Source organism: Hakea prostrata, chromosome 5, assembly GCF_041222555.1.
Source record: "Hakea prostrata isolate BN-2017 chromosome 5, UWA_Hpros_2, whole genome shotgun sequence".
Classification (NCBI taxonomy): domain Eukaryota; kingdom Viridiplantae; phylum Streptophyta; class Magnoliopsida; order Proteales; family Proteaceae; genus Hakea; species Hakea prostrata.
The window spans coordinates 12,912,760-12,928,397 of NC_142604.1; the positions used below are offsets into that span (position 1 = coordinate 12,912,760).

A 15,638-nucleotide genomic window follows, 5' to 3' on the forward strand; every position below is an offset into this window, starting at 1 on the left:
CAATTATATAAAATGTTCTCCGAGAATGTGATCATGGTGCGCACAACAAGCTGGCTTGGATGAACCTCAACAGAATCTTGGATGGAAATTGATGAGCGTTCAACTTGTAATTTTGAGAGTGTACAATCTATAATTTAGGGACTAAGTGTGCAACTTAGATTCTAAGCCTTACTAAAGCGTACAATCTGTAATTTACTCTTTACTTTATTTTGAATTTTTACATGCACCAATAATTTTGCAACTAAATTACTGATACTTCCCTAACCTGGTAAACCTTACACAGAGTCATAAAACTGAACACCATCTCATGGCTGTTAAGGGCTGAGAAAATTATCATTTTGCCTTCTGTTAATAAATAAATAATAAATGAAATTCCTTCTGCCCTCATCTCTATTATTTAAAGTCTTACTTCTAAAAAAATGGATGAAGAGATATCACTTCACCTAAACTTCCTCAATTCCCAAACAGCAGTCTAAACCCCCAAAGTCACTTCCATTGCAGCTTGTTAAGCACCTTCAATTTCAAATTACCAAGGGTATTCAATCTAAAAAGCTTCTAGGTTTCATTAGACAATAGGTTTGTGTTACATTAGGCTTCATTAGACAATAAGTTTGTGTTCCATAACGAGCTCAAGTATGAGTTGGCATTCAATATATCTAAAGTTTCCAGTGAGTGCCATCGACCCATTTACTTCCATGGGTGAGAAAACCAGAAGGTTGTGAACTGGATATGGGTTTCTTGAGAGATTAGAGGTTTGTTTCTTCAATCTTTTATGAAAAAGCAATCAAAGCAAACAATAGGATAAAATTTATAGATGAAGATTGCTTTCTCAAAGCAAACGATTGGATTAAATTTATAGAAGGATAGCTCAAATTGGGAAAGACAGAGACACTGCACCTGCAACACTTAATTCTTGGTTGAGGAGGTCCTCCCCATGGGAGCGGCATGCTACTGTTTCAGTGTTTTATTACTTAACACAAGCCAGCTCAAGCTATGTTGATGAAAAAAGAGAGGAAAAGCTTTTACTTGTCTTTCAATGTCATATAAAGAAAGAAAAGCTATGAAAGCAGATTAAATATCAGGAATATTTATTGAATTGTCATCCATAAATAACTTGGCAAGTCCAATAAACAAGCTTCCATTTGAGATATACAGAACAGGTAAACAGGACTTCAAAGGGTAAGTGGTTTAGGATCCTTTTGCCAACAATACTCATCATGAAACAAGGAGTGAAATACAAACCAAGAGCTTCCATCGTTACATTGAACAAAGTGGCCCTAACTGAATGTCTAGAAACAAGTAACAATCACATCTTTTCAGACCTTTCTGGTTGATATTAGTCTCCCAACATATGTGCAATCCACTTGGATATCCCAGCTACACATCCACACCCTCACATCTCTGTCTCCTCTGCTTTCTGTTTGAACTTGCTGATCTCCTTTTTCTCTCTTCACCAGCCTCGAACCTTGGTTCTCAAGGTAGGTACAGGGTACCTCAACCATTGAGATGCCAAGAAGCTGGTCTGATCTCCTTTTTGACTTGAAGAGCTCTATCTTCCTGGAGGTGCTGTTAAACAGGAAAAATAATGAAAAATGTTTTCCTGCTTCCATCATAGTCATATAACTAATATTTCAAGACTACAATTCCAATTAGATACATGCATACATAAGAACCTAGCCTCATTGGTGCAATTCCTAGTTGGTCAACATAGTCAAATTGACACATAAGTGTCTGCATTACCACTTCATTCCTGTTTTACACAGAGCAAATGAAAGAACATTCAAGGACCAGACCAAATCAGCCCAGCTACAACCTTCATATCCAGTTACAACCTTCAGATACAGTTGGCAAGAAATAAAAGACAAGAAAATTTTGGTAGAACTCGTTATGCTATAGTAATTAAAATTCTAGATTAACAATCTTATTTCTCAATAAAACCTAACCTAAGGAATTTTTTTTAAAAGAATACCAACCCCACACAACTCATTATAACAAAGTTGTAAGAACAAACACAGGACTTCTACATAGATGATAACTCCAGTTCAATCTGACTATGAACAAAAATGCCACTGGCAGCATCTAACCAGGTAGCAAGTTTTTCCTTTTTATTTTTCCAGACAAGGACTCCAAATTCATCATCTGTAGTGCAGTTTCCATAAAACACTACAGCACATTGACATCCTACAGTTTCTGGGCAGGGTTGGCTTGTTACAATGGACAATTTTTCCTGTCATTGTGTTTTTATTTCAAAAGCCTCTCAGCAGGATTTTTAAGAATGCCTAGGCTGCAGCCTAGCATATCAATATTTGATCACAAGGCTTCGGCCAATAGAACAACCAAAGGTACTGGTAAGCTGTCTTTTTGTTTTTTCATCCTGTTGGGTTCTTATATCACCCTCACTTGAATAACTTCCACAATGTTCTCTCCCTCAATTCTAACTACTTCCGAAGATGAAGGGAAGAGATCATTGAACATTTAAAGCAACATATAGTAACATGAATTTAAGACATACAAAATCTTAAGAGTACATTCTCAGACACTGGGTCTGGCTAAAAGACATCTTTGTGTTTGTAAGGACTACCTTCAATATAAGTCTCAAACTTGGCTCGCTCTTAAGCTATCTAATCTTCAACTTCCCAATTGGGTCCTCCAACCTGCATCACAAAAACAGGCCCATAAGAATTTCAGAGGGAAACAAAAAGATATTTAGGTTATCCCTGAGTTGGCTTTCCAAAATGTTCTTATTACCAATACAACAGCATCTCCAGAGGCCATAACAATTATATCTGCGCATGAGACAACCCCAGGGCAGTGTGAATCTCACATGACTCCTCCACTTTCATATGATCTCGGCGAATTCATGGTAGCACATACCCTGGGAAGAAGAGGACAACACATTCGAGGGTGCTACACCAAAAACACATTGAAGATAAAGAGCATGAAAAGCTCAAACTTAAAAGAAAAGAAAAGAATTAATGAACCATAAGAAAGATAAAAGACACTTGGCAAAAGATGGTTGCATTCTCTTAAAATGGTGGTATGCGTACCATGAATCTGGAACCATAGGTAATCTCTTGTGACTATGAAGTGACATCCTCTTGAAAAATCTCCTCGTAAATCATCAAATCTGATTTGTAGGGTGGGCACATCCACCATATCATTAACAAAGACGAAAATATCCAAACCACTTGCATGCATGACAATGTTTAACAAGAACTGAACTTCGACTCATCATTGATCTTCATCTGGCATGCAACTAAGTACAGGTCAACCCAAGGTAAAACTCAAAACAAAAGAATTAACACCACTTGATTGGCATCTACAAAACATCGGTTTTATGATACGATGCATCTCACTATCAACGACACAAATCTTTAAAAGTCATTCACAAATGACATCTCTATGAGAATTTAATTGTTGGGTCCTCCTATGGAAACCACAGGAGCGAAGAATTCTTGATTTGCAACCTTGATCCGGAACGACACTTGTTTGTGTCGACCACCTTCAACACAGATCTCAAACTTGGCTTGCTGTTAAGCTGTCTAACCATCCCAGCTTGACTTCCCAATTGAGTCCTCCAGCCCGAACCACAAAAACAGAGCCTGTAAGAATTTCAGGGGGAAACATATATAGATATAAATTATTATTATTATGTTCCCTGAATAGAGTTTTTGTGGAGGTTCTCATAACCAATAATATGGCATCTCTGGAGGCCACAATTAGTATATCTGCACATGAGACAGCTTTTGTTGCAGAGATCCCTGGCACTTCCATGGCTTCTTACTTGCCAAGCATAGCTGGGTATTCACAACAAACACCAACGCATCCACCCCTACAAAAATTAACGACGCTAATGAAATAACAATGTATGGATTAACCAAAAAGAAAAACAAAACTGAATAAAACAAGCAGAAAAACATACATCAATAAAACAGTCATGAAACTGACAGCGCATGGCAGATACAATGGATAACTTTACATGATGTAAGATTTAACATATACTTGTGGAAGATAAGAATCAAAACCAGCATCCACAACACACATTATAGAACCACGGCAGAAAAGCAACGTAAATAGGGGTAGAAAGACTAGAAAATTAAAGACAAAATTGCCCTCAAAGAGGAATCTTAGGATTAGCAGTCCTCTTGGATCTCAAGATACAACACTAAAACATGACATCTTTCAACACATCTCAAACCACCAATGCAGCTCGTGAGCAATTTTCCAGGAAAAAAGAAAGCCTCATTTCGATATTTGGAGTGGGAACACCAAAATCGTCCGCTTCAATAAAATATAAAACAAGATGGCCAGTAATTTATGTATACGCGAAACGCCTGCCATATTACCTCTAATCAATGTTTGTTGACTCCAAGCGCTGCAACAGGAAGATGAAGAAAAGACACTAGAGGATGCTGTGCACAAACACAAAGAAGATAAAACCATGGAATGCTCACACCTAAAGAAAGGAAAAGAAATAATGAGCAATAAAAAGGAGACAAGAGAGGCTTAGCAAAAACAAGTCGCATTGTCAAAAAATGGTGGCATGTGTACCATGAATCTGTAATGGCAAGTAGGCTTTTCCCAACTATGTCGTAACACCCCCTCGAACGAAGATTTCTTGGTAAATCATTGACCCGATTCCTTGACACACCCTCCATACCATTGATTAACTGTGAAAAGAAAATATCACATGACAACATTTAAAACCAAACTCAGCAACGACAAGGATGAATACCTGAGAAAAACAAATACCTTGCAATTATAGTGAAAAAGTGTTGATCATTCAGAGATAAATATAATGCACAAAGTAAAAGAGCTGATTGGCCCTTTAAAATTTGGCTATAAATCAAATGAAAAACAACAACAATAGGGTAACTCATTCCATAATAGAAGATTTTCTTACATTATATACAATGGGTGCCAGTTGCCACCACTCTCATCTTTTCAAGGAGGAAACCAACACAAAATTGTTGGATTCAATTCAGTTGGTGCTCTAATCTGCCTTGAATCAAAATGAAAAGAATGGGAAGTGGTAATCTTTGGAAACTCAATCATACGATAAAGGCAGAAACAGATACTAATACATGAAACTCAGTAGTTTCTGAGATGAAATCTTAGGAGCTTAAGCATGGTTTTGCACCGTTCAATATTTATATTTTTTTACTCCCAGAACCAACAGCACTACCTTCTTTAGTAACGGCACTAATTCCTACAGAGTAATGGAATATTTAGGGATCAATCCCACCTTGTAATCTCTTCAGTAGAAGAGAAACTATTATATGTTTAAATATCCTTAAAATAAATACAGGCAGACATAGATTATATTATAAGAGATATAAAAGTAGATGGTAGAGTTGCTTTGCATGCGATGGAATAGCGTCTTGACATAACTTGGACAAAGCCGCTGTCATGCTAATTAGAGCATCTGTTTGTTACTCAAAAGTCTCTAGCATCCAATTACTCATATTATAATTAATGATTACACATATAACTAATTAGTTACCTGATTCTAACCTTACAATTATGAATAAGAAACATAATGGAGCAGTTATATCTCAACAGACATCTATAATAGGAATCATTTAAGGCAATTGTACACATGCTAGCAATTGAATGTTTTCTAAAGATAGGTTGCAAACTTCATTTTATTGATCCAACCAGAAATTATCCTAATGAATATATTAATAATAATCTCCAAAATAGATCTACTTCATAATTCTATTCTAATTTAGACGATTCAATCAGCTTTATTGCTTTGTTGAGCAAAGAAAAGGACAATCTCAAATGACTCAACATGTTTGACAAGGAGCACCCAATCCCACCCATTCATCCTTTTCATCGGGTCACGTCCTTGTTGTTATCCTCATAATGCATTCCATCAAACTCCCATTTTGTAGCTGCTGCAGAGTGATGAGTAAGAGAGGAAAGGGTTTGACAGGTCAATTTGTCAAAAGGAATCGGAATTAAGGATTGTATGAGCAATTTGGTATAGTTTTAATTTGAACAGATGGTTTACTTGGCTTAGGTGTTACGCATATGGTACAGTCAAGTGATTGTCCAGGAACATCTACATCTCCTGGTACGGCTTCATCAGGATATGTCAAAGGATTGTGTAAGGGACAATTGAGGGTTTAGAGAATAAACAAAGTCTGTGGAAGCTGTTCTTTACGCTGACAAGAAGCTTCAATTACACAAGGGTGGAGGTTTGAGGCCACAACATGCCATCAGCTAATCCCTTTTTTTTAGTTGCCCTAGCTGGCATGGGGAAATTCTTTGTAAAATAGATCAAAGATAACTTGCTCTGCTAAAATCAAAGACAACATTATCATGGTAAAAAAATACTCAAAGAGCAACTTAGCGAAGATTTATACCTAGACATGAAATGAAAATTAATTGCACTGATACGTCTTCTTTCAACCTTGAACACCCATCTGGTGGCCATCAATACATGTGTGCAATGCATATCAAACTTTTAAGTTCTAATGTGAAACCTTATTATTCAAAAGTTAAACCATAAAACACAATTTTGAATGAAGTTACGTGACAACTCAAATAACTGAGGGTAACCAAACAACTTTTCAAACAGAATTTATAGAACCAATCTGACATGGTAGCTCAAAAAAAAAAAAAAACCCAGACCAACCATTTAACAAAATCAGCGTAACCAACAGTTTTTTCAGATGATTCAGTTCACTCATCATTGCATAGGGTAACTAAACAGTTAACTTTTTATGGATTTGAATTCTACAATGATGCATCCATAGGGTTATATGATCAGTGAATCCATCGGTAGATTAACATAACAAAACAAACCGTTTGAATAAAGACTGCTTCGAGTTAAAGGAAAGCAAAGAATACCCAGAAAAATATAACATTAGGAAACCAAGGAGATGATGCATTGCAGTTAAATTAAGCAAATATATAAATTTAAGTCCCAATCAAGCTTTGGAATTTCTTACCATAAGAAAGCAGGAAAGATGGAGAAGGAAATGAATTCATACCTTGGTTTTAAATCTAGAGAATGGAGAAAGACCAAAGAAAAAATGAAAGAGCCTAAACGAGAGCCAAATGAGAACTTCCTCCATGTAAACCAGAGATCGACTATAGGGACCTTCCTCGACCCTAAGAATTCTCCTCTTTGTCTAGGCTTACCACAACATTTTATATGTGAACTTAAGGGTAATTTTTGTAAATAAACCTCATGTCACATTGGTTGTAAAGGGGTACATTTACCCAATTCCTAAAAAAGATACCCTGCGTTGGAGTCCGGATCATCTCCCCTAAACAAACCATGCGTTGGAGTCCGGATCATCTCCCCTGACATCTATGTTCCTCTCACGACTGTTGACCACAAATTACGGGATCCATAGGATTAACGTGATAGAATTCTTTTTTAACATTGTTGTAGCTGCCCTTCATCCTTTTCCCCCCTCTCTAGAAAGTTAACATCAAGAACGTTCGAGGTTAAAGAAGGAAAATAAGAAAAGTGGAAATCATAATGGATATCGAAAAATCATTTAATCTTAAACATAACATATGTGTTTGTAATAGAAAAATGTTTAAAGAATGCTTGTATTATGTATTTTACTATTTGGAACATATGAGTATCTCCATGAAGAGAGAATGGAACATGAAAATGTTAATTTACGACATAAAAGAGCTGTGTTTGAATTCCTAGAGTTGTTCCATGGAGATTTATTAGGTTTTGAAGTTTGAAGCTTCATCAACGAAACCTAACAACATTTATGACCCAAACTTAAGATTGGTTCAACAATATTTTGGATTTTCCATACCATCTGATTTCAAATGTCCTAACTATTTTTTTTTTTTTGGTAAAAAGTGAATTTATTGAGACGAAGAGAGAGACTCTTATAGACCAAACAATCGACCCCAAAAAATATTTTTACCAAAAAAATACTTTAAATATCATTTTCCTACTAAATTTGTATGAGAAAACATACATTTTACTTGTTTGGGTGGATAGTTTGATGGGCAGGCCTTTTGCGGGGTTGTTTGGATTTGGACTTTGGGGGCCTTCCTCCCATTGGAGCGGTTCTCCATGCCAACTCAATCTATCTTGGAAAGAAGAAGAGGAAAAGCTTTTACTTGTCTGTAATCTTAAATAAAGAAAGAAAGCCATTAAAAGGGTTTACTTCATCACCTCAAAAACTGATTAAAAATATAAACCCGTGTCTCAGATGATGTTGTATGATGTTGTATTTGAAGATCGTAAGACATGTTTTCTGGAGAACGAAGAGAAATAAATATTCTACAAATCCATGGGGCAAAATTTTCAAATGTGACGAAGAAAAATGAAAGAGCTATCGCCCATGGCCCGAAGAGATTCAAACTCTGATCTCCTATTTTTCATATTCATCGGAAAACGAATTTTCCAGCAGATACAATAATCAAACGAGCAGCTTTAGCAAGACTACTATCTATCCTTCTCTAGCCCAACTTGTTCGCTATAGCCTCTCCCATTAGGTTGTATTATCTCTAGGGGCCTGTCCCCTTTCTAATAAATCAAGTATGCTTCACCAAAGAAAAAGAAAAAAATTATACATTTGTCATGTAAATCTTAATGAAGTTTCAAGCAAAATTCAAATTAAAACCCACTGTGCAGATCCTGAGTGGAAAAGAATAGGCCTTAAAATCCACAGTATTGATCTATAGTTTAAGAATACAAAGAAATCTCGTAAGCAATCATTGGCCATGCAGGAATGGCTGGAATTGATAACAATCCCAGGGTTTTTCTTTCTTGGTTTGCAATTTCAAGGGAACGAAATTCATTAATTAAGCTCAAAGTACAAAAAATTTGGGCTAGCCAACTGAAAGAACCATTATCTTCAAAAGCAAAGAGAATTTCTTTCCAAAAGATCATTAACAAACTTGCTAAACTGGGCATTCCCAATTTCCGTAAAATATGTAAAAAATTAGAGGTTCAGTTAATGGGCCACGAAGATTTTCCAAAAACACACCCTGAAGCTTGTAAATGAAAGAGCCAAACTTGCAAAAACAATCAACAATATGGGGGGAAAATTGCAAAGAAAAAAGAAAACTACATTGTCATTCATAGATAACTTCAGTCTACTAAACAAACTTCAAAGAATATTTGAGATAAACATGAACATGGGTCCGTGGGAAGAAATTCATTCTTGGTGGCTATCAAGATGAGGCTTTCTTACTTTTTTTTCTATTTTTGGGAAGAAAGGCTATTAATATAAGTCAGTGCAGTGTGTGTCGCAGCAGATACCGGTTAACTATTAACCTATATTTGGAGTTTAGGGATTCAAATTAGCTGTGGAAGACTACATTCTGCAAGGAGGAGAGCACTGCACATTCCCAATTCTTTCCCTTTTACCAGTGATGAAGATAAGAGACACTACCAATCTGTCTTGCTTGGTTTAGAATGAGAAGAACGGATTACCAGGTGTCTGAGGCAGCGCCACCAAGAGGTCTTGTTGCACTATGGATTTCCTTCTCTTTTTATTTCTCTGCTTCTGTTCTCACATGAGATTGCAAGACTCAAACCAGTGGAGAATGGTATAGGACCGGAGTTTGTTTGAAATCTGAGTGCCGGTTCAAATGGAAGGGATTGTTGTTGGTAGGGCTGTTGACTTGGCTGCATTGGAAGGGATAGCAGTTGGTCGGGCTGTTGACTTGGCCGCATTGGAAGGTTATGATCAACTGATATCTGAACTAGAAGACATGTTTGATATTGAAGGAGAGCTCGTAACAAAATACCCTGGTAAATCATTAATCCGATATGTCGATATATCCTCCATATGATTGATTGTCTGAGAAGAAAATATCATGATCAATAAAATGCAAGACAACTTTAACAGATAAATTGCACAAAGACATAGAATGTGTTAAATGGAAACAACAAACACCTGGTAACTATAATGCATGAGAGGTGATCATTTAGAGAGGGGGGGGGAATTTACTGCACCAAGTAATAGAATTGTTTGGCTCTATCAGGTGACTGTAAATTACATGTAGAACAGCAATGACAAGGTAAACTCATTCTAGAATAAAGATTTGGATCTTTCAGCATATGCCATTTTTTTCTGGACGTCAACATTCATACCCTTCTAAGGTGGATACAAACACAAGATCGTTAGAATTCAAGTCATTTAGCCCTCTAACTTGCCTTGAATGAAATCAAAGCAGTTGTAAGTGCTAATCTTTGCCATTTCAATCAAGGGATACTGACACGTGAAACTCAAACCAGTTTGTTAGGATGAACCATTGAGCTTAAGTGTGTTTTCACTATATAAAGTTATACTTTACCTCCGTTCAATTGATATTTTCCTCCCCCCAAGAATCGAGAACTATAATCTTCTTTCATGAAGTTACTAATTTCAATTAGGTAATGAAATATTTTAGCAGCACCCCAAGTTGTAATCTCCTGAGTAAAAGAGACAGTTATGTGCATAAAACATCCAAAAAGGTAGATGATTATATAGGAAAAACATACCAGTAGAGTTACATAATAAAAGAACTCATGGGAAATGATATAATTGCTTTACAGACGAAGTGATGCCATCTTGGACTTATTTTGATGGAGCATCTGGTTATCACATCCAAAAGTCTCCTTGCATTCAACAAAGCCAACTACGATTAATGATTACATGTAACTACTTAGTTATGTAACTACCCATAGTTATCAAGGAGTCATCATAAAAACTCTAGGAACCCAAGCTTCTTTATTGCAGCAAAAGCCATGCTTTTCGGTCCCTCCGGTTGCCATGGTAACCTTGCCACCTTGATATCCATGAAAGTACCCACTAATAACCTTTGCCTATGACTTCTTCAACTTCTTTACCCTACCAAACACGTATTCTCTACCCTACTAGACATTCAACCAATGACAACAATTACTACTCTTAATTAAAAAATGACTTAATTTCCCTTCCAACTCTAAATGCTTCCCAGTGTCAAAAAAGGCAAGCTCAAAATTAACAGTTGAGGAACAGGCGAACAGCATAATTAGGCTCAGGATAAGTATTGATTATGGCAGCTGGCTTATCACTATTTTGTTTGATCTTTTATATGACTGACAAGTTCTCAATGAGTATTAAATAGACCCTTCCATTTCTCCAAAGGCAGCAACCTGGTATATTGCAATAACTTCCAAATAAGAATGAAAACCGGATCTAAACAGTTATATTTAACTGAGATTTATAGACCGTAATCATTTATTGCAATCCACAAATATACAAGAATTTGATCATCTTCTAAACATAGGCAGAAAACAAAAGCCTGCCCAACAAATGGGGCGGCCCATGGTCCTTCCCCCCCACCCCCCCCCCCCGGCCCCCCCCCCCCCCCCCCCCCCCCCCCCCCCCCCCCCCCCCCCCCCCTCCTCCCCCCCCCCCCCCCCCCCCCCCTCCCTCCTCCCCCTCATTTCAATGATCCAGGAGGAAACATTTATAGGTCTCAGATCTTGAAGGGAGAAGCAAGGAGAACCAAATTTGCCACCCCAAGATCTCTTAAGAGTTACACCTAGTTCCATTTTTTCTGCCTTTTCATCAGGTTGCTTCCCAGTTTGAATATCCTTGGGACTCCCACCAAGGTAAAGAATTTAAGTGAGAAACAAGACTTTCTTTTGGTTTATACTAAGCTAAACTGAGATTATTTAAAAAGCATGCTTTAGAATCGGATTTAGATGACAGATTCGATTTTGCCACGTTTTTCAAGACCTTGACAAACAAAAACAAGTCAAACCCAAGCAAACAAATTGCCAGGAAACAAGATCAATATATAAGATTCTGAGTTTTCCTACCTAAAAAATAGGAAGGAGAAACTACAAAAAAAGTCATACTAGATATTCAAGCTTGAGAATGGAGAAGTACATGACCCCCCAGAAAAATGCAACCAAAAAAGATCTTCCATGGTAACCAAGCTATTGGCTAGGGTTTACAGTGGAATAATCACCTCAAGCAACATTTGATATGCTAAGCCTAAGGGCAGCTTGCATAAATATCATCGCCTCCAATGGGTTTGTATGGGTGACTTCAAAAAATATAAACAAAATGTGGTTTAGTTTTAGTTTGAACAGATGGTTCACTTGGCTCAGGTGTTATACCTATGCTACCATCAGGTGATTGTCCACTAACATCTATATCCCTGGTACAGCTTCATCAGAAAATGTCAAAAGGATTGTAAAAGGGACAGCTAAGGATTAGCGATAAAACAAAGTCTGTGGAAGATGTTCAGAAACTTGAATTACCCTAGGATAGAGATTCGTAGCCAAAACATGCCATCAGCTAATCCTTGTTTTTAATTTCCTAGCTAGAATGTAGGAAAAATTAGTAAAATAGATTTAAAAAAAAATTGCTCTGCTAAAATAAAAGACAAGATTATTACGGAAACAAACAGCAACTTGCAAAAATTTATACATAGACATGAAATGAACATTAATTGCACTAATATTTTTTCCTTTCAACCTTTTACACTCATCTGGTGGTCACGCAATGTATATAAAACTTTTATATTCTAACGTGAAGCCTTATTACTCAAAAGTTAAACCATGGAGCACAATTATTGAAACAGAATTTGTAGAACCAATCTGACCGATTCATGGTAGCTCCAAAAAAAAAATCAGATGAACCATCTAACAAATTCAGGGTAACCAACCAGTTTTTCAGATGATTCAGTTCACTCATCACTGCATAGGGTAACCAAAAACAATTAATTTGTATGCATTTCAATTCTACAAATGATGCATCCATAGGGTTTATATCCGCGATCGATCCATGCATCGCTAGATTATACTGCAAAACAAACCCTTTGAGAAAAAGACTGCTTCGAGGTAAAGAAAATCAAAGAAGAACCAAACAAATATAAAAGTAGTAAACCAAGGAGATTGCAATGCAGTCAAACAAGGTAAATGTATAAACGTACATCCCAATCAATATTTGGAATTTCTAACCATAAGAAGCAGGAAGAAGTATGGAGAAGGAAATAAATTCATACCTTGGTTTTAAATCTTGAGGATGGAGAAAGACCAAAGAAGAAATGGAAGAGCCTAAACGGGAGCGAAATGAGAATTTCCTCCATGTTAGCCAGAGACTCTATAGGGTTTTTATTCTCATAGACGCTCGGCTACGGGGTTTTTATATGTGAACTGTTAAGCTGTTTATGGAAATAAATCTCGTTTGGTAATTGCAATATATTTCTAATTTCTTAAAAAGTAAAAATTGCAATATATTGGTTGTTCGAGGGCCAAGAGAGCAATTTAACAGACTTTCTAAAATGGAAGCAAATTTTATATACACACCCCTAAGCTTGTATAATATAAAATAATAATATATATTGAAATTTTTTTTTTTATTAGAAATGTCCCAGTTTATTCAAATCATTCAAAAAAAAAAATAAAAAAGTCCAATTTCATTGAAATGAGACAAGCCAAGGGAATAAGAGTACAAAGACTTTATAATTAAGGAGATGATTTTTGTCACACAGTGTCACTTGAAAGACCCTGTGCTCTCTGGGCTAGGATATCTATGATATTGTTGAATTTTTTAAGAATACTAAATAAATAAACAGTTATAAATTAAAATCCAATCTTCTTTATGTCTTTTACTACAGATCTTATGCAAGAAAATATAGGGAAATCTAAATTTCTTATGCATTTGATACGGCTCAAGATTGTTTAACTCTAAATGCATATATATGTATCTATTATAGCTTGCAGGGCACCACTTTTGACGCTAGGGCTTCTTCTAACTAGGATGTTGTAGAAATGTGTACTTTGGGAAGCTGCGAATAAAGGGTATCCACCAAATCTCTAATAATGATTCAAGGAACCCCAAATCTCTAATATTTCCAATAATTTTTAAAGTTATATCTATGCTTAGCTTTACCGGGCCTTGAGAGTCCACAAATCCTAGTGTTTTTAGAGTTAGTTTTTAAAAAGGAAAAGACGTTTACGCAATGAGACTTCATTAATGTTTGAAAAAGATTCACTATTTATCCTAAACTTGTAGTCCAACCCTCGTGTACTTATGCTTTATTAAAGTCAAAATGAAACGAGTTTAAAGTTAATAATAATAATAATATATCGATGAAACATACAATAAATGTTGAGTGATCACTTAACCTTTTCAATTTATTTTTTAATAAAAATAATAGTAAAAATTAAATTTATATATAATTTAAAAACCAAGAGGGTGGAAGTTGTCAGAAGTATGGAACAATCATGGGGCAGCAACTACCACATCATGTGGACTCCCCCACCCAACACTTGGCTCATCTTCCATACTCAATTATATTCATGTGCAATTGACATGGATCCACTGCGACCTTTCGATGAGTGTGGTAATGCTCACATCCCCTTCGTCTCGGTTTACAAGCTTGGATCTTGGTTTTATCATTAGAAATGATGGTGGTCAACATTTACTTGCCAAATCGATTCCCTCCTCTTTAGTCTTTTCTTGACATTCTTGATGGACGAAGTCTCTTGCTAGCTATGCGTGAAGCACTTAAAGAATTCGCCGAAAAATGATTTAGGGTTTTCTTAATGTGCTAGTCGAAGCCGATAGCAAGGAACTGATTTTACTATTGAGGGATACCACCAAGACTGGTCCTCTATCAAAAACAGCCGTTTCAACTTGCTGATTCCTTTTACGTTGGGGCATCTCATTAATTACAATGACTTTGTACTTTTATATTATATTCATAGAATGCCACCATAAGGTGTCGCATCCATAGGGAGAACAAACAATTTTTAAGGTCAATTGTACAAATGATCCTTTATATTCGCAATCAATGCATGCATTGGTAGACTAACACAACAAAACAAACTCTTTGAAAAACCTCAAGATAACAAAAAGCAAAGAAGACTAGAAAACCATAAAGGGAAACCTAGGAGATGCATTGCAGTTAAACAAGGCAAAACATATGAACTTACATCCAATAATCCAATCGTGTTTGGTTTCTACCGTAGTGGCTGGAGGATGAAATGAGATTCATACCGCAAATGATAATGGAGAAAGACCAAAAAAGAAAGGAGTAAACGAGAGCCAAATCAGAAGTGTTTTTAGAGATTGAGCTTCCTCAAAAAAGACAAAAGACGTCCACCTGCAATGAATCTTGATTAATTTTGAAAAAAGATTGAATTTAACCTACGAAATCAGTCAAAATGAAACGAGTTTAATTTTAAAAGTTGGACTACAACAACTGATTAATTTCATTTTGTTTTTTAATAAAGAATAACCATTGACAAAAAGAAAATCAGAATTCACGTATATCACATCCAACTACGGAGACCAATTACAGTTAATTTCTAAAAATGGTATTTTTAGTACACCTCAACTTGTACAATATGTTTAGATACCTTAAAAATAATTATTATTTTACCAAAAAAAATCAATGCATGACCTTGTATGTATATTGGCAAACCCAACAAAACAATACTTTTTTTTTTTTAAGCTAAAAAGACTCCTTTGAAAGATAAGACAAAAGAAAAGAAGTACTAAAGAAGATCAAACTATAATAAGTTGGAAACCCTAGGAGATGCATATGTTTAAAGTTAAACAAAGGAAAAACACAATAGATATGAACTTACATCCAATGATCCAATCAATATTTGGAATTTCTTACCGTAAGAACCAGGATGGATGGAGGATGAA

The 15,638-nt window shown here is 36.0% G+C and overlaps 1 protein-coding gene and 1 long non-coding RNA gene across 2 annotated transcripts; both read right to left on the reverse strand.

The window, feature by feature from the left end:
* Positions 1 to 1,192: 1,192 nt before the first annotated feature.
* On the reverse strand, positions 1,193 to 3,339 carry LOC149015241 (uncharacterized). Its single transcript, XR_016173699.1, has 3 exons — positions 2,749 to 3,339; positions 2,582 to 2,654; positions 1,193 to 1,566 (listed from the first exon to the last, which is right to left on the reverse strand). It is a non-coding gene; the product is annotated as an uncharacterized LOC149015241 (long non-coding RNA).
* A 267-nt stretch (positions 3,340 to 3,606) lies between these two features.
* On the reverse strand, positions 3,607 to 7,075 carry LOC149015242 (uncharacterized). Its single transcript, XM_089154928.1, has 4 exons — positions 7,002 to 7,075; positions 4,552 to 4,670; positions 4,347 to 4,456; positions 3,607 to 3,832 (listed from the first exon to the last, which is right to left on the reverse strand). The coding sequence occupies exons 2-4, from the start codon at positions 4,656 to 4,658 to the stop codon at positions 3,720 to 3,722; spliced, it is 330 nt and encodes a 109-aa protein (XP_089011054.1). The 5' UTR covers positions 4,659 to 4,670; positions 7,002 to 7,075; the 3' UTR covers positions 3,607 to 3,719.
* Between the last annotated feature and the right edge of the window lie 8,563 nt (positions 7,076 to 15,638).